An 18,196-nucleotide genomic window follows, 5' to 3' on the forward strand; every position below is an offset into this window, starting at 1 on the left:
GCTACTTAATGGTTTCAGAGTGAAGGTTGGCTGAACTCTTTTTAGATGTTTATTAGTGAGAACATTTTAAAACCCCTAAAGGTTTTCTCACACTCAACCATTATTTGCTCCTTTGACACAAAGAACCTTAATAAAATATACTGAGAAACAGTTCAAGGTACAGTATAGTGTAAAACATAAAGTATAATATAGTAATATAATTTATATATATATTAGTGTAGCATATTATAGGTTGGTATAGTAGTATATTATAATACAGTAGTACAGAATACAAACAGTTATATGTTATTAATTATATATTTTTAGTAAAGTAGTAGAGTATATTTTAGTAGTATATATAATCAAGTAGTCCAAGTTAGTGTAATGTTATAATATGGTATAGTAGTATAACATACTACACTTTAGTATAGTTTAATAGTATAATGCAGTCTTGTGGTTTAATACAGTGTAGTAGTATAGTGTACTAGCGGTGTTTTCCATTAATTTAGAAGACTGTGGCATTTAATTTGGATCCACCACAGTCTCATATGATTCCAAGATGCAAGGAAAAAAATAAATAATAGGATAAACTAAATAAAAAGGAACGGACAGAATGATAATTTCTTAGTACAGCTGCGAGCGCCCACACTCAGGTCATGTTCATAGATGCCACTCTTCTTGATGCATTTTGGCACGACCCAAATTCCAGCGAAAACTGGAGCCACAGATGACAACGGGGCAGATGTATGAGCTAGGTTTTTTCTTTTTGGGTAATAGAGCCCCAACAGAAAGTAGGCATTGTTTAAATTGTGCAGTAGGCTATCGTGTTGAGTTCATCAAGCCAGTCAACTTCTAACATGCCGAAATTTCTGCTCCATGGTGCGGCTTTCCCTACAGTATATCACCTTCCTCCCTCCTGAGTTATGCCAGCATTGTTCACCTGTGGTGTCACTGTGTGGGTTGTCCGTCTTATGACTAAGGATGGATACAGAAGCCTGGTATCAAAATGGTCCTGGGCAGAGTCCGACCGACAGTCCCCTTGGACCGCTAGACTTCATCCGTGTCGGTCCTCTTAAGCTGAGCTTACACTGTGCAAACTTGTTTCTCATTGTGAGACTGTTTTTCACTCACAACCGACCAATTTTTGGTTCAATTGTGTCATGACTCATTTATTCTACATGAAGTTAGGAGGAGTGATCATCAGGTCATGATATAGGGTGTATAGTGTAGGTTAGAATAGTATATTTGACTGTTTTTAGCACAACACTATAATTAAGTACTGTATATTATAATGTAGTGTGGTGTAGAATAGTGTACTATAGAATGGTTCAGTGTGTACAGAAGTATAATACAATATAATGTAGCAGTATAGCAAAGTAAGGTAGTACAGTATAGTACTGAAAAGAATGGAAAATGCAAACATACCTCATCTTCTGAGTCAGAGAAGGTGGCCTTCTTCATGGTTTTGTACAGAGGCTTGAGGTCTGTGAGACTTTGGTCCCTGAAACAGAGAGCGGGTCAGTAACTGATGACTGGATGTAGAAATATTTAGAATTTAAATCTAACAGATGAAATTAGCATTTTGGATCAATTGATATCAAACATGATTTATCAATTCCAACAACTGCAGAAATACTGTAATGATGCTTAAGGTTAAACATACTTAATAAAGGCCAGCATGAGGTCAGAGACGAACTTGGCAGTCGTGACGATGAACGACCCCGGCTCATTGAACGTCTGGGCGTTGTGTTCTATATAACGCACCTCCCACATTAAAGAGGAAAGCCGTCTGGAGTAATGACAGTAATAGGATTCTGTTACAATCTCTCGCTCACATTGAAACACAGAGAATCATGTAGCACAGCCTCCACTGAGTTACCTGTAGAAGCGATTTACCAGCCTTTGACGTATGGTGCTAAGATCGGTGACATAGGCCACTACCGTGCAGTATGTCGGGTACGCCTGTAAGTCCACTGGGAACGCAAACGGTGCCGCCACATCTGCAGCAAGCCAATTGTTTGATGGCGATAAGAGACAGTGAAGATGGGTTAATGTAAGGTTGGTTTAGCTATAAGGTACTGAAAACATGAAGAGAAGCAACATCTTAAACATAACAGCAAAACAGGGATAGAAGTTTATGTTTAATCTGATTTTATATAAGTAGGCTGAGTGGATGGAAACCAGTGGAATAAATAGGATGGACATGTGTCTGTGTTCTGTTAATGTCCACCAGGGGGAGCCCCAGACTGGCTTTCCTGCAAAGTTTATGTTTGCTATGACATCAGATAAAAGGCATAAAAGCCAGTAGCTCTCAGAATAGTGACTCATGTAACGGGAAGATGCTGCTCCTTTACCAGAAACAAGACTGGCTAAAATTGCTCATCTTTACAGTAACTTTTCCTTAAAAAGCACTGCTGACATCTTACCGAGAGTACAGAGCTGGTCAATGGCTTTAATGATGCGTTCACACTCCTCTGCACGCGTGCGGCATCCCCATTCCCCATCCTGCGGGACGTAGAGCAAATCTTTCTGCTCCTCCTCTGTTAGCGGGACACTCGTGCCCAATTCATCAGGAAATGAAGCTGTGGAGAACAGAGGAGGGGGATTTCTGTTTATTATTATCTGCAGAACAAATGGTCGTCTACAGAGTAATAAGTATAAGAAAAAAAATGCACAGAAATCATGGAGTTAAAGACAAACCTTCATCGGGGATGAGCTCCATGTCCCAGGGGCTCATCTTCTCTGTGTCACCATTATCCCAGCTGCATGCAGAACATCAGAGATCAGCTTTCTTCAGTATCAGATTGTTATTTATACTGATTTTGGGTTTATGGCATTTCTAACATTTTTCAGATCTTCCCATTTTTATCAGTCAAAGATGTTTTTTATGGGGATTTCATTAATTAAAGAGGGAAAAACTATAAAACCAACCTGGCCCTCTGGGAAAAGCTAAAATCCAACTAAATCTAAATGCATGTGCCACCTTTGGCAATAACAGCCATCAAGATTTTGTTAAGACCAACTCTTTTGCACCATTGTGCAGAGAATTTAGCCTTAAAGGAGAAGTTCGGTTTTTTACACTTTAAGCCCATTTTCTGTAGTGTCCAGGATGAAATCGAATGATCGACACCAAAAGTTTGACAATTGCTCCTGTCTCTGCTTTTTGGCTCATTTAGAATCAACCCCTGGCTGCTTTAGAATGGCTTCCATAGAGCATGTCCGATAATGTCCTTAAAACAACCTTAAACGTTCTTTTTTTTAAATATGCTACTCACCGTGTCGTCAGCGCTGTTCAATGACGTTCCAAAAAAAGTTTCGTGAAGAAAAAACGTTCCTGTAGTGTTTTATTTAGCATTTTGTAAATCCCATTGAGTTCTGTAGGAATAGTCAATATTCCGCTGCCACCGGAAACGGAAATGGGGCCTGTTTACACAGTTGTAGTCTTTTCGCTTCACTCTGTGTACTCCGACGTCGAGAATCAAGAATCCACCTTTCGTATTCCATTTTCAGAGTTTTTTAAAGTGTTTAACAGAGACGTTAGCACCTCGACGTCGGAGTACACAGAGTGAAGCGAAAAGACTACAACTGTGTAAACAGGCCCCATTTCCGTTTCCGGTGGCCTCCTTTAACTGATTGACAACAAGAGACAAGTGTTTTTTTTCCCCTTTATCATAAAATAATTATTTGTAAACTGCTTCTTGTTTTCTCACAGGTTTAATAAGTCTGGTATCTAAAGATATTTGATTATCTGAAATATCCCAAAATAAATACCAGCCTTTATCAGCAATGGATAAAAAAACTACACTCTGTTCTTTATTCACAAACCATCTTTTTAGTTCCTTAAAATTTAAAATACTGCAGCAAGTTATAGTTTTCTCACTCAGTCTTCAGCTTCCTTCTTAACTATCACACAGAAAACATAATTATTCGGCAGAAACAATTATGATTTAAAGTTTTTAACTGTTAAAAAAAGTGTTTTATGATGAATAAAATAATTGTTTGGTTTGGTTGACAGTATATGCCGCTGGTATGAACCTTTAGGAAGAGGAGACAATTTTTATACCTAATCTTCTACAACCTGTGAATACTCAGCAGGCTTCAGTCTCTTTTTACACTTTTGGTTTCGGCACTCTGATGTCAGTGAGTCTTTTTTTAGATATATGGCAAATGGTGAAAGTACTGCAAATATCTGCCGACTGTCAATCTTCAAATCGGAATCTAAAAACAGATCACTTCACACATCCCACTCTTTCCTTTTCTCCTCAAGTTGCTAGCGTTAATGAGTTTATTATTGCTTTTGTTCATCTGAAGCTTTTCCTTTATTTCTAAAAAAATATTTCATTTGTTCTCTAGTTGCTCTATATGGCAACATGGTTTTTAAGGGTTACTTTACTTGATGGTGCTGCAATCTGCGTTGCAAACTATTCAGACTGGTAACTTGTTTCTATTTGTTAGCAACCACAAAATGACGCTATTGTCAGAACCACTGTTTATTGCAATCTTATCTATAAGTGTTTTTCGGTGTTCGCCTCCACAACTTTAAGTTTTGTCTCTGTTAACATCCCTTTTGAAGTTTTGCACCAAATTATACATCTGGGTTAGAACTGGGCTTTGACTAGACCATTCTGGCATGTGGATACATTTCATTAAATGTCTAAGTTCAGCTCTGGCTGTAGGCTGAGGGTGAAGGTGAACCGTTGCCCCAGTAATGAGTATTCTGCAGCTTCTAGTCTTCATTTAGCTATTTCTTCACAATTTAACACACCTTTAAGATTAAAAATGGTGATTAAAAATCCTTTTATTTACATTATTTTGCCTTACATCTATGCACCGTTTTGTCTCAGACCATCACAAAATATCCCCAAAAATTTCTTCACGTGAGTTTTTTTTGTAACAATCCTAGAAAATATACCTTTTATGTATGGTGATACATACACTATATTGCCAAAAGTATTTGCTCACCTGCCTTGACTCACATATGAGCTTAAGTGACATCCCGTTCCTAATCCATAGGGTTCAATATGACGTCGGTCCACCCTTTGCAGCTAGAACAGCTTCAACTCTTCTGGGAAGGCTGTCCACAAGGTTTAGGAGTGTGTTTATGGGAATTTTTGACCATTCTTCCAGAAGCGCATTTGTGAGGTCGCACACTGATGTTGGACGAGAAGGCCTGGCTCTCAGTCTCCGCTCTAATTCATCCCAAAGGTGTTCTATCGGGTTGAGGTCAGGACTCTGTGCAGTTCATCCACACCAGACTCTGTCATCCATGTCTTTATGGACCTTGCTTTGTGCACTGGTGCACAGTCATGTTGGAAGAGGAAGGGGCCAGCTCCAAACTGTTCCCACAAAGTTGGGAGCATGGAATTGTCCAAAATGTCTTGGTATGCTGAAGCATTCAGAGTTCCTTTCACTGGAACTAAGGGGCCAAGCCCAGCTCCTGAAAAACAACCCCACACCATAATCCCCCCTCCACCAAACTTTACACTTGGCACAATGCAGTCAGACAAGTACCGTTCTCCTGGCAACCGCCAAACCCAGACCCGTCCATCAGATTGCCAGATGGAGAAGCGCGATTCGTCACTCCAGAGAACGCGTCTCCACTGCTCTAGAGTCCAGTGGCGGCGTGCTTTACACCACCGCATCCGACGCTTTGCATTGCACTTGGTGATGTATGGCTTGGATGCAGCTGCTCGACCATGGAAACCCATTCCATGAAGCTCTCTGCGCACTGTTCTTGAGCTAATCTGAAGGCCACATGAAGTTTGGAGGTCTGTAGTGATTGACTCTGCAGAAAGTTGGCGACCTCTTCGCACTATGCGCTTCAGCATCCGCTGACCCCGCTCCGTCAGTTTACGTGGCCTACCACTTCGTGGCTGAGTTGCTGTCGTTCCCAAACACTTCCATTTTCTTATACAGGTGCTGGTCATAAAATTAGAATATCATGAAAAAGTAGATTGATTTCAGTAATTCCATTTAAAAAGTGAAACTTGTATATTATATTCATACATTACATACAAACTCATATATTTCAGATGTTTATTTTGTTTAATTTTGATGATTACAAATGACAACAAATGAAAATCTCAAATTCATCATATCAGAAAATTAGAATATTGTGAAAAGGTTCAAAATTGATGGCCCCTGGTGCCACACTCTAATCAGCTAATTAACTCAAACCACCTGCAAAAGCCTTTAAATGGTCTTTCAGTCTAGTTCTATAGGCTACACAATCATGGGGAAGACTGCTGACTTGACAGTTGTCCAAAAGACGACCATCGACACCTTGCACAAGGAGGGCAAGACACAAAAGGTCATCGCTAAAGAGGCTGGCTGTTCACAGAGCTCAGTGTCCAAGCACATTAATAGAGAGGCGAAGGGAAGGAAAAGATGTGGTCGAAAAAAGTGTACAAGCAAGAGAGATAACCGCACCCTGGAGAGGATTGTGAAACAAAACCCATTCAAAAATGTGGGGGAGATTCACAAAGAGTGGACTGCAGCTGGAGTGAGTGCTTCAAGAACCACCACACACAGACGTATGAAAGACATGGGTTTCTGCTGTCGCATTCCTTGTGTCAAGCCACTCTTGAACCACAGACAGCGTCAGAAGCGTCTTGCCTGGGCTAAAGAGAAACAGGACTGGACTGCTGGTGAGTGGTCCAAAGTCATGTTCTCTGATGAAAGTAAATTTTGCATTTCCTTTGGAAATCAAGGTCCCAGAGTCTGGAGGAAAAGAAGAGAGGCACTTCATCCACGTTGCTTGAAGTCCAGTGTAAAGTTTCCACAGTCAGTGATGGTTTGGGGTGCCATGTCATCTGCTGGTGTTGGTCCATTGTGTTTTCTGAGGTCCAGGGTCAACGCAGCCACATACCAGGAAGTTTTAGAGCACTTCATGCTTCCTGCAGCTGACCAACTTTTTGGAGATGCAGATTTCATTTTCCAACAGGACTTGGCACCTGCACACAGTGCCAAAGCTACCAGTACCTGGTTGAAGGACCATGGTATCCCTGTTCTTAATTGGCCAGCAAACTCTCCTGACCTTAACCCCATAGAAAATCTATGGGGTATTGTGAAGAAGAAGATGCAATACACCAGACTCAACAATTCAGAAGAGCTAAAAGCCACTATTAGAGCAACCTGGGCTATCATAACACCTGAGCAGTGCCACAGACTGATCGACTCCATGCCACGCCGCATTGCTGCAGTAATACAGGCCAAAGGAGGCCCAACTAAATACTGAGTGCTGTACATGCTCATACTTTTCATGTTCATACTTTTCAGTTGGCCAACATTTCTATAAATCCTTTGTTTTTATTGGTCTTCAGTAATATTCTAATTTTCTGATATGATGAATTTGAGATTTTCATTTGTTGTCATTTGTAATCATCAAAATTAAACAAAATAAACATCTGAAATATATGAGTTTGTATGTAATGTATGAATATAATATACAAGTTTCACTTTTTAAATGGAATTACTGAAATCAATCTACTTTTTCATGATATTCTAATTTTATGACCAGCACCTGTAATACAGCTGACAGTTGACTGTGGAATATTTAGGAGCGAGGAAATTTCACGACTGGATTTGTTGCACAGGTGGCATCCTATCACAGTTCCACGCTGGAATTCACTGAGCTCCTGAGAGCGACCCATTCTTTCACAAATGTTTGTAAAAACAGTCTGCATGCCTAGGTGCTTGAATTTATACACCTGTGGCCATGGAAGTGATTGGAACACCTGATTCCAATAATTTGGATGGGTGAGCAAATACTTTTGGCAATATAGTGTATATAACAGATTAATCAGATCATAATGAGATGAACTGGCTCATATTTAACACATTTTTCCACAACCCATTGAAACAAAAGCAAACTTTACCAGACGTTGTAGCACTGGAACAAGCTGTCAGGATATTGGAGCTGGTAAGGCTCCTGACTTTCAATGGTCCCGAACCACCAGGCGTCGTCTATCACCGACCGAAATCTGTCACCTGTCAACACCAAAAACACACGTGTTTAGGACTTTATCAATATCAGCACACATGGAGAACTTCTACACACGGTGAGGAGTAAAACCATCTGACCTATAGCCCACTGCCTTCTTCTAGCATTGTCAAACTGTTGCCGCAACACCAGGAAGTCAATGACATCAGGCATGTCATGGTACCTGCAGAGAAAGCAGCCTTTCAAAACCAGACTTATGGATAAGACACTTCAATTTGGCAGACATTTAAAAACTGTAACGAAATTCAACATTCACTGCACAGTAAATCTGGATTTAGTAGCACAACAAACAATGATACTTATAATTGAAGATAGACAGATAATTTCACATTTTTAGCCAATAAAAGCATTTTTTGTTTTCTTGTACCTTTGACAATTCATTAGTGCATTCAGCAGCCGTGCCTTAAGAATTATGCAACATTTGTTGGTGGCTTCGAGAATCAGCCACAGAAAAATGGGCAGCATATACTGCAGATAAGTTAAGCCGATGCCAAAATAATATGGGGGTTTTCTTATGACCCTCTAAAACGGTAAAAGCTGCTGAAATCAATCCCAAACAAAAAAAACATGTTAATCCCAAACTAACAGACAGGAAACAAAGATAGAACCTACCCAAATACAAAAACATACTGAAGCAAACTTTCAAAATTGAGAAATCATTGATATACCAAATTCCCTGATCAGTTTTCAGCATGGTAATGTGTGTTCTTTATTAAAAACGTCAGAATCTTACTTCATGGAGAAGGAGCCTCCTGTTAGCTTTCCTGTGTCCGGGTCCAAAAAGGCGAGTTTCAGGCAGCAGAGTGTGGGCAAGCCAACCTCATATTTGATCCCAACTATCTTCATTAATTCCTGCTCCTGAGTGATGCAAAACAATAATAAAATAAAAGTTAATCCACCTGACAATCCCATGATTTAAAGAGTTCATACACTTATCACCTCAACTCTTACTATCAATATTTACGCTTGCTAAAGAGGAAGTGCTGGATGAACGAGGTTTTAGCGGTTAGACAAAAGCATACACAGGTTATTCTATCAGAGCTGAGAGTTTGATCAGATAAACACCATTACTGAATTTTAATTTTACAAAAAAGCAGTAAAGATGAAGATTTTGCATTTTCACAACCTTTGGAAAGAAAAGACACTCTGAAACAACAACACAGAGAAACTGGAACTACTACCCCTCCATTCTTATTAAAGGGAAACAATAAGCCCCAGTAATTAAAATCAAATGTAACAGTTGAGTCAGACAGATTTATCCTAAATTCTGGATAATTTCTGTACACTTTACAGCATTTCCTTAAAGCACAGGTTTATTTTCAAAGCAGAAGAAAAGGAAGAAGACTACTTCAAACCTGGAAACATCCTTCGTTTAAATCAGACATTTTCAAAAGCTACAGAGTTAGCAGTGAAACGATAACTGATTGCTGACAGCAGTTAGATCACAGCCAATCACCACCCTGTAGGACTGAGGCGTTAATGAATTTTCATAAACTGTTGTGTCACATTAAAATCCCTAGAAGATAAGGCTCTATTTAAACCAGTATAGACAGGACCCTCATCAAGCAGCAGTTATTTTGTTTAAACTTTATTTGTAATTATTACAACTGTTTATGATATGCATGTAAACACTGTTCAGTATTTATTCACTGAATGTTTTATTGCTATTGAGACATTCACTAGTGTTAGAGACTGCTGTAATGTATGTTCTAAAAAAATCTTAAAACTAATAGACTGCTGTCAGCTCATTTAACACGAGTATAGAACGATCTGAGTGACCGAGCTAGAAGCTGAAGGTTTTAAAAGATGCACTTGCTGAAGGAAATCAAACATTCAATCTTTCTAGATCAGTGAATGCACCTTTTTTAAGGTTTACCAAGTAACACTAATGGAGAAAGTAAACATTACAGCACATAAGCTTAATAAAGCAGCATGAGCACATCCTATGTGTAGGTTACATGTGAAAGTTTTTTTTTCTATGATCTGTGAAGATGTTTACAATAGCAGCATAATGCATATATTCTACATGCATATTTCTGCTATGCTGCCCCTAAATTAGGTGGAAATTCTATTTTCAGACGCATATGGGCTCCTGTTTGGCAAGGAACAACCCGGAAGTCAAAGTTCACTTGGGAAACTATTCCAATAGTCTTTGCCAATATTCAGTCTGTTCCAACTTAACGAAAGGAAATAATGTTTTAATGCCAATGTATCGGTGGGAGGGGATAAACAAGAGGGTTACAACTCTTCTAGATGATCACTTTCAGGAAAAAAAACAAACCTCCTAATTCCTAACTGACGGCTCCTGGTTTCTGTTACAGTCGCAGACTCCGAAAGATACAATAAGAAAATCAGACTGATCAAATACTTTGCAGTTTGTGGAATCTTACATAGTTACAAATAGAAGCTAACTCTAAATGTTCCCATAACAATACACAGTAGTACGGCCCTTCTGCTCATAATTTAAATGATGAATTATAAATGAAAGTAGGAAGGATAAAAAAATATAAATACAAAGCTGTAAATATTAGATTTTAAGACTATATTTAACAGATTTTAAACAGAAATCAAAAGAAACCAAACCCAGTTTGGAGAAGTCAGCACTTACAAACCTGCTGCAAAAGTTAATAGACTCCTGACAAAAAAAAAACACCTCAACAAGGTATTCACCTAAATGTGTTTGGAGTTAAAGGGTTTCAATGCAGACGTTTCAATAAAAAGAAAGTTTTTATTGTTTTTTCTGGTCCCGAATAAATTTGTTGTCTTTTTTAAGTAGAAGAAATGACCCAGAACAGAGCAGTTACCCTGATGCTCTTTGCACTAAGCATGGAGAAATGACGTTTTCTCTAAATAATTAGTTCCCTATTACTGCTCATAACTTTCCTGAGATTTCTGTTTGGTGTTAGCTGATCTACGGATAAAAAAACACTTTACATTTAACATCAAACATTTAACCGCTCTCTTACCCGTAGCTCCATCTTGTGCCAGGGCTGTTTCTTAGGGTTGATGCTGAAAATCTTTTTTTGTTTGGCCATTTCCACATAAGCCTCGTGACCTTGGCGGAAGTAGTACACCTGCAGAAAAGCATAAGTATGAATTGACTCACATCTCATTTATTAGGTATAGGTCAGTCTTTCTGAGTACCTAGATTTGGTGGAGTTTTTAAAAAAACAACTGTGGCATTAAGAAGCAAACCACCGTAACAGAAATCCGACGCCGTTTTACCTCGTCGCCCATCTGAGGTATGTAGGGACATCTCCGGGGGACGGTGTCTGTGATCCAGGCAGAGGGAAGCCATTCCTCCAATGTTAGCCCCTGCTCCTGAAATTCATTCCTCTGAAAGTCACACACCAGGATAAATGCAAAAACAGTGTTCTTAATGTCTGAAAGATATCTGCTTTAAGCCATTTTAACCAAAGTCATGTTTAAGCATGTCAGAGGACACTATTTCCATTTCAAACATTCGACTGACAGACACTAAAAGGGTAACTTAACTGTAAAACCCAAAATCAGTAATTTTCAATAACAAACCTTCCTCTTCTCCTTTGGTTTCTTCTTCTTTGGTAATGCACCCTCTTTGTCTGCTTTCTCTTTCTTCTTCTCCTTCTTTCCCTCCTTCTTCTTCTCCCCATCCTCCTCGGAGCTGCTGTTTTTCTTTTTCACTTTCACGCTCTTTTTGGGCGGCTCCAGGTTGATGCCGGCATCTGCTGTCCAGTCAGAGTAATCGCTGGAGTAATCGCTGCAAAAGAAAGGGCAAACTCATCACTGAAATGCTCTTCATGCATGAACAGAGCCTAAACAAAAATGTATGTGTATACATACTTTCATGTTCTTTGAGGTTTTCACAGGTTTTCAGGTTAAATACAAAAACCTTAAAACATTTTACTGCGATTTTATCTAGTATGCATTTTATTTTTTTAAGTAAAGCAGACAGCCAACTATTTTCTTTTACCAGTGGCTTTTTTTCTGCCACTATAAAAAGTTGTGAAAGGAAAACTGAAACCAAAACAGTTAAGCTGACTTTATTTAAGAGTATCAGCATAAAGCGAGTAGAAATGTATTTTATTTGTACAGGTGGTGCGTTGGCAAAATGTTAAAATTGTTCAAGCTATTGCAGTTTTAGAAAGGGCTCTATTAAGATATGAAGACACTAACCAGAGATATAAATAAATATATTTGTATAACAATAGTTTCTAACTTAAACATCTCAATTTCAGAGAAAAAATCCTAATGACCCTAAAATTTTAATTCTTTTACTTTATCAGAGTTCAAACTGAAACTGTTAACAGATGTTTTCAGCCATGTGTTTGTATAATTAGCTCAATTTAAAAGATAAGCTCTTAGGGCCTGATCTTCAAAACCTTTAAAAAGACTTAAAAACGTGTTAGCACTTGCAAAGCTGCTCTTCAAACCAGGTACATATAGTGTGTGTGAAATAAACAGCAAAAGGAGCAGCAGCTTTTTAAGCCAGTGTGTAATGACGAATTTGCAGATCTTATGCTCATGACCAAAATATGCAAAGCTATGGGGAGGATATGAAAAATGCAAATACTTATTACCTGCAAATTATTCATCAAACATAAAACAGACTCTGGGTGATGTTTTGTGTCTAGAAACTGGTCCATAAAAATGTTTGCAGTCATTATGGTCAGAAGGGAGATATTGATTTAATGGTGGATGAGGGAAGGAGAATCTATATACATGTGAATATATTTGAAATGTCAGAAACAAAAGAAGAAGAATACTAGATGCAAGCATGAAACAAATTAATACAGCAGGATACAGAAAAACAATCATTAATGAATCCTAAGGTTGGGATTTTCTGCACAAATAAAGTACTGCTCCATATATATATTTGTGAATTAGGCCCTTAAGATTGTTGGATTTTATTTTTGTTTAATTTAGCAAAAAAGTGTCATTTCATTTTTTCTGCATCCAGATGTCTGAAATTTTTATCTGTTTTCTGTAAATATAATATAAACTATCACTGAATAAACAATGATTCCCTTGAAAATATCAATCAGTATTGTAGGCATTCAAATACATTCACTAAGAGCCTGAAGGATGGTGAAAAGCAGCTTGACATAGGTCAAAGTTTAAAAGCACTGAGGGCAGGATTTAACCATCTCACAAAGAATTAACTACATACAGCTCAGCAGACAGTGATGAAAAGAGGGAAACTTGTTACAAATATTTGATGTGGCCATTAAAAATGTGTCAGTTTGTGAAAATCTCAGTTTCTCCCTTAGATACACACATGCAAATTTTTATTCAGATTATATCAAAGGGAAATCAATTAACCTCGAGCTGCTGTGCTCATCTGGCCAAGGCTCCTTTTCCTCTTCGTTCTTTTCATCCTCTGAGGAATACCCGTTAATTTGCCGAACCTCCACTTCTCCCTAAAACACAGAATATTTCACGTTAGTACATAAGAATACACAGAATTGCATATTATGCTGATGTAAGAAATCAAAAAGAAAACCCGCTGCATCTACCTCTGAGGCACTATCATCGTCATCAGCAGCCTCTGCACTCTGACGACTCGTCTCCTCCATGGCAGCGCGGGTTTGATAGCCGTGGTTCCCCTGACTCTTCCTTCCCTCATCTACTGCACACTCTGATGTTGGCTGAACCTTCACACCGAATAAAGAAGGGAAAGGTTTAACAGAGGGTTTTGTTACAAGACAGAATAACAGGAAAAGAATTTGTGGAGAAAACAACCCCTGTAGATGAAACTCGTACCCTGCTCTCCTTTGGAAGTGAGTGGATCGTGCGTCTCCTCCTCTCTGACTGATAAATATTGATCTCCTCGTCTCCTTTGGCCTCACGCCAGGTCACCTGTCTCCTGCAAACATACAAAATAAAAAAAACATACAAGATCAAAAAATTCTTAAAGGGAAATTTCTTCTGAAAACTTTGAAAACATTGATGTTGATAAAAAAAAAAAGTTTTGTCTCTGAAAGTAGGTTTTACCTGACAAAGGCCTCCTCCAGCTCTGGAACCAGCACCCTGCGGCTCCATGCCACCAGGTCTCCCTCTGTGGCCATCTGGCTGCGGGGGGCGTTGCTGTGCATCTGGCGAACGCCTTCAATCTGACCACTGCGCCGGAGACCAACATTGGGAGGGGAGTGTACTTCTGTGGGCGAACCAACAGATCCTAGAGAGAAGAAATATCAAAGAACAGGTTATGTGTAGAACCTTTATTGGACCACATCTCTGACAAGGCATCCCGTTTCTCAGTGTTACAGTGTGGCATGGGAGCAGCATGGCACATAAGAGGAAGGACTAAGCACAGAGGGTTAGGACTGCGGAATGAATATTCCACTTCTAGGTTTGGTTTATCCTGCACAAGTCCAGAAATAGGCCAGGTGCATCACCACAGATCCATCAGGTAAAAAAATTCAGCAACATTACACCAAAAAGAAATAAACCCAGGAACAGTTTCTCTCCTAAAGCCATGAAGGCAATCATCCCCTGCAGGCAGACATTTAACATCCCTGCTGTAATCAAATCAACCTCCAGCCTTATTTCATAGACCGTTTCATCACAATCTGCACTTCATGTAATCACTACATGCCACACTTCATGTACAGATTGTTTGTTAAAAGTTCCCTCTAAGAATGCTTCATCTTTGTTTTTTATTCCCATCTGTATTACATATGCATTTTGAGTCGGTGTCTCAAGAGAATGTCATTATGGAATCAAGAATAATTAAGGGACTATATTGTCAGTGATTCCTGCAAACACCCATCTGGATCTATAATAGCTCTTTGTAGAAACTGGCATCATATCAACTACACCACCATTTCATTTCATTAATAAAGTTTTTTTTTTTTTTTTAATTGGACTCACAATTTAAAGCTCTCCACTTTGCTCTTATTACAAATCATATAAAGCGTTTAGGCTGAAGTGTACAACAGATGAACCCTCATAACCACACCCCAGTAATATAGAATTAAAACTATGATCTTTCTCTACCTCTGTTTGCCCTGCTGTTTACTCCAGAAGCAGCAGCGTCATTTGTTCCCATCCTTTGGTCCTGCTCCTGCTGCAGCCTCTGAATCATGGTATCCAGAGGACTGGAGCCATCCACTGCCTGCTCACTTACTACCTGGTTCAGACCTGACAGGAAGACGGGAATAAACAGAAAATGAGAAATATCAACAGAAAACTCCAAAGGGACAAGGTGGAAAGACAGAATATTTTTTGTAGTATAGAATCCAGCAAAAATGAAGGCAACATTTAGACAGAGCATAAATAGACATTACATTAAATTCAATTTCAAAGCCATTCCCTACTGATTAGAGCCCGGTTCTTCAACGTTTTGCAGGCTAAGGACCCCCAAACTGATGGAGAGATGGGGCGACGACCCCCCTAATTATATATTGTATATACTGTGTATATTATTGAAGTATTTCTGATTGTGATTCTTGGTTGATGGGACAGGTGTTGTGAATGAAACCGTGCCCAGCTTGAAAGAACTCCTGTGAGTCGCTGAATGTGTGCATTGATGACTGAAAGACATCTGCCTCCATTTATCTGTTTACTACAGCGTGCTGAATTCATGTTAATGTGGATTTAAAGACATTTCAATTAGTGGAAAAAATTGCAAGGGGGGGAACCCAGGGGGGACCCCCTAGGGGTTGCGGACCCCTGTTGAAGACCTCCAGATTACAGCATTTAAAAAACCGCATCATTACATTTAAGTCCAATGTTTGCTACAGGAAGACAGTTAAGAGCTGGTTATACTCCTGCAGCAGTGTATCGCAGTGAGGCTGTCACAGGTATGACGCAGATATTTTTAATTTATGCCCAATATTGAAGTGCGGTCTGTGCTACATTATTCTACGCCACAACACAAGAGGGACAATCACGACCTAGCAGTAGGGATGGGGATCGAAACCCTGTTCCATCAAGGACCCGGTTCCACTTTTTTCAAAACCCGAAAATCAATAACGTTTGGGCTTATCGATACCACTATCGAGTCTGGTCGTTTTTTTTTTTTTCTCCCGGAGGTCCTGTAACATAATTGTGTGTCCCTCAAGTCGCGTCACAGCATTTAAATCTAATCAATCCAATCACTGCAGCATGTCCACCAATGTTTTGGAATGAAATTGTAAGCAAACAGATATTCAAAGTAAAACAAGTGAAGTCTGGCACTTAACTTTGCTCGCGACTCAAGAATGGCTGAACGGAAAAGACTCCTCCTCCTCCGGCTGCTGCCGCCGCACCACAGTCGGGCCCGTCTTCATCATTCACTCAGAGTACCACTGATAAGCGCGCACAGACTTTGTAGCTTGTCCGGTCAGTTAAAAATAGTAATTGTGAAATCCGTCTTGTAATCGGAAGCATACAAGCTAGTTGGCTTGAAAAGTAAATAGTTTCAGACGTGCTGCGTGATGATGTGTTCAGATTGGCTCAGTAAAACGACAATTAGGTTATCATGATGCGTTCAAGTGTAACGTAAAGAAAACGGGACATTTAGTTTTTGGCGAGAAACATGAGTAATACAGTTGTATATTGCTCTATATATAATTAAACTACTGATGCCAACATTTATTAAAAATTACATTTAATTTAAAATACAATTATTTATTTGTTAAATATTTTCCTAATCACTAAAAACATGATGAAAAGTGACAGTAGACAATACATTAACCAACAATTGTGAAAATATATTCTAGTTAGTTTTATGTCATTTCGAAGTGGCCTATTACATTAGCCATGTTTATTGAAGGCTAGAAACGTTTTTGTTATGCTCACTTGTTAAGCAATAGAAGCAATACCAGTTCTGTTAAAAAAATTTTGTTGCATCGTCTTTCCACCAAATAACAGAAAAGTATCGATAGTGGTATCGATAAAGACTCGGATCGATAAGGAGTATCGATAAAGGTATCGATATCAATAAATATTAACGATCCCCATCCCTACCTAACAGTGGGTCTAGATACAGCTGAGGCGCCGAGGAAGTGGGGGCAAGTTTGTGCGACAACTGAGGGACATGAGGATGAAAAAGAACGGGATCCTGTCTTTGGCACAGTCTGCGGTCGCCTACAATTTTGGAGAGGTGCACCAGAAGGGGGGGGCATATGTGCGTTAACTGCGACACACACAGACGACCTGGTTTCTGAGCATAAACCAGCCTTTACAGTACAGACAGATCAAGGCAGAGCAGAACCATGCTCCCTCAGCTAGGTGTAATTCTGTAGCTATGTACCAGAGGAAGTGACCCCCATCTGAGGTATCAGCTGCTCATCCCGGCAGCCCTCTCTGCCAGGCACCAACCGCTGGTATCGAGGGGGGTGGGGGTTCCCGTCCACGTCCACCAAAAAGGGAGGGGGCATCAGGTGGGGAGCCTGCTGAGTCTGCTCATCAAGAACGTAGTTATTGGCATCTCTGATTAGAGGCCGGTAGTCAGTGTGGAAAAACATCTGGTCAGCAATCTAAACGGGGACATCAGAGACAACCATAGTAAATACTAATTACCCAACGCTCTGATTGGTTGTATCTATAGCTTTTAAAGATCAACCTGCTGGTGTACCTTATCATATTTGCTGCTGGAGCCGAAGCCAAAGATGAGGAGATGGCCGTGGGAATCGGTGGCTGCAAAGTGCTGACCATCAGGACTACATTTGCAGTCAAACAACGCTCCGTGTCCCTGCCCTTCAATCTGTCCATACAGGAGGGAAGATAGACGAGTAATTAGGACCACAGCCTGGAATCCAATTTAACTATCTGATATGTATGGAAATACCACAGTAGTCTTTACCTGTCGGAAAAAAGTTAAACACAGACAACATAAGCAGACAATTTATTTAATGGATCATTATTTGTCTCTGTATGGCACACAAATGACTCATATCCTCACACCAGTTTAGCTTCTGTTATTTCTTCTATTTCTGCTTCAGCATTACAAAATTTCAGCTGACAAGAACCAACAGAATCACACCCTTTACAAACTGAAACATTAACAGAGAAAATCTAATAAAGCAAAACAGAAAATGTGCTTTTTGCTTTATTTAACCCTACTGAAGCACTACTGAGTGAAAAACAGAATGATAACGAACAATTAGTGGTACAGAAAAGTGGTACAAAAAGCCTTTAATACTTCATCCTAAACAGCCCCATAGTGAAACATGGTGCTGAAAGCATTATGCTGTGTGAAACTTTTGTTGAGCTAACAGGCAAACTGCTCAGAGTCAAAAGAAGGATAAA

The 18,196-nt window shown here is 39.5% G+C and overlaps 1 protein-coding gene across 2 annotated transcripts in view; it reads right to left on the reverse strand.

Annotated features, from left to right (window-relative positions):
* Positions 1 to 18,196, reverse strand: part of LOC119784171 (pleckstrin homology domain interacting protein) — a 54,775-nt gene that overhangs the window by 7,649 nt on the left and 28,930 nt on the right. The window contains exons 16-33 of one of the 2 annotated variants that reach the window (XM_038286109.1): positions 17,523 to 17,651; positions 17,199 to 17,424; positions 14,960 to 15,103; positions 13,955 to 14,138; positions 13,724 to 13,826; positions 13,477 to 13,614; positions 13,283 to 13,380; positions 11,513 to 11,720; positions 11,207 to 11,302; positions 10,948 to 11,055; positions 8,715 to 8,839; positions 8,062 to 8,144; positions 7,857 to 7,968; positions 2,680 to 2,741; positions 2,406 to 2,561; positions 1,859 to 1,979; positions 1,643 to 1,768; positions 1,405 to 1,480 (exon numbers count right to left, since the gene is read on the reverse strand). In XM_038286109.1, coding sequence (XP_038142037.1) covers positions 1,405 to 1,480; positions 1,643 to 1,768; positions 1,859 to 1,979; positions 2,406 to 2,561; positions 2,680 to 2,741; positions 7,857 to 7,968; positions 8,062 to 8,144; positions 8,715 to 8,839; positions 10,948 to 11,055; positions 11,207 to 11,302; positions 11,513 to 11,720; positions 13,283 to 13,380; positions 13,477 to 13,614; positions 13,724 to 13,826; positions 13,955 to 14,138; positions 14,960 to 15,103; positions 17,199 to 17,424; positions 17,523 to 17,651 — 2,295 coding nt within the window. Of the gene's footprint in view, positions 1 to 1,404; positions 1,481 to 1,642; positions 1,769 to 1,858; positions 1,980 to 2,405; positions 2,562 to 2,679; positions 2,742 to 7,856; positions 7,969 to 8,061; positions 8,145 to 8,714; positions 8,840 to 10,947; positions 11,056 to 11,206; positions 11,318 to 11,512; positions 11,721 to 13,282; positions 13,381 to 13,476; positions 13,615 to 13,723; positions 13,827 to 13,954; positions 14,139 to 14,959; positions 15,104 to 17,198; positions 17,425 to 17,522; positions 17,652 to 18,196 lie in introns of both variants that reach the window. The other variant, XM_038286108.1, reaches the window with a different exon arrangement.

The sequence above is a fragment of the Cyprinodon tularosa genome, unplaced genomic scaffold, assembly GCF_016077235.1.
Source record: "Cyprinodon tularosa strain WSP-4 unplaced genomic scaffold, ASM1607723v1 ctg22, whole genome shotgun sequence".
Taxonomy (NCBI): Eukaryota; Metazoa; Chordata; class Actinopteri; order Cyprinodontiformes; family Cyprinodontidae; genus Cyprinodon; species Cyprinodon tularosa.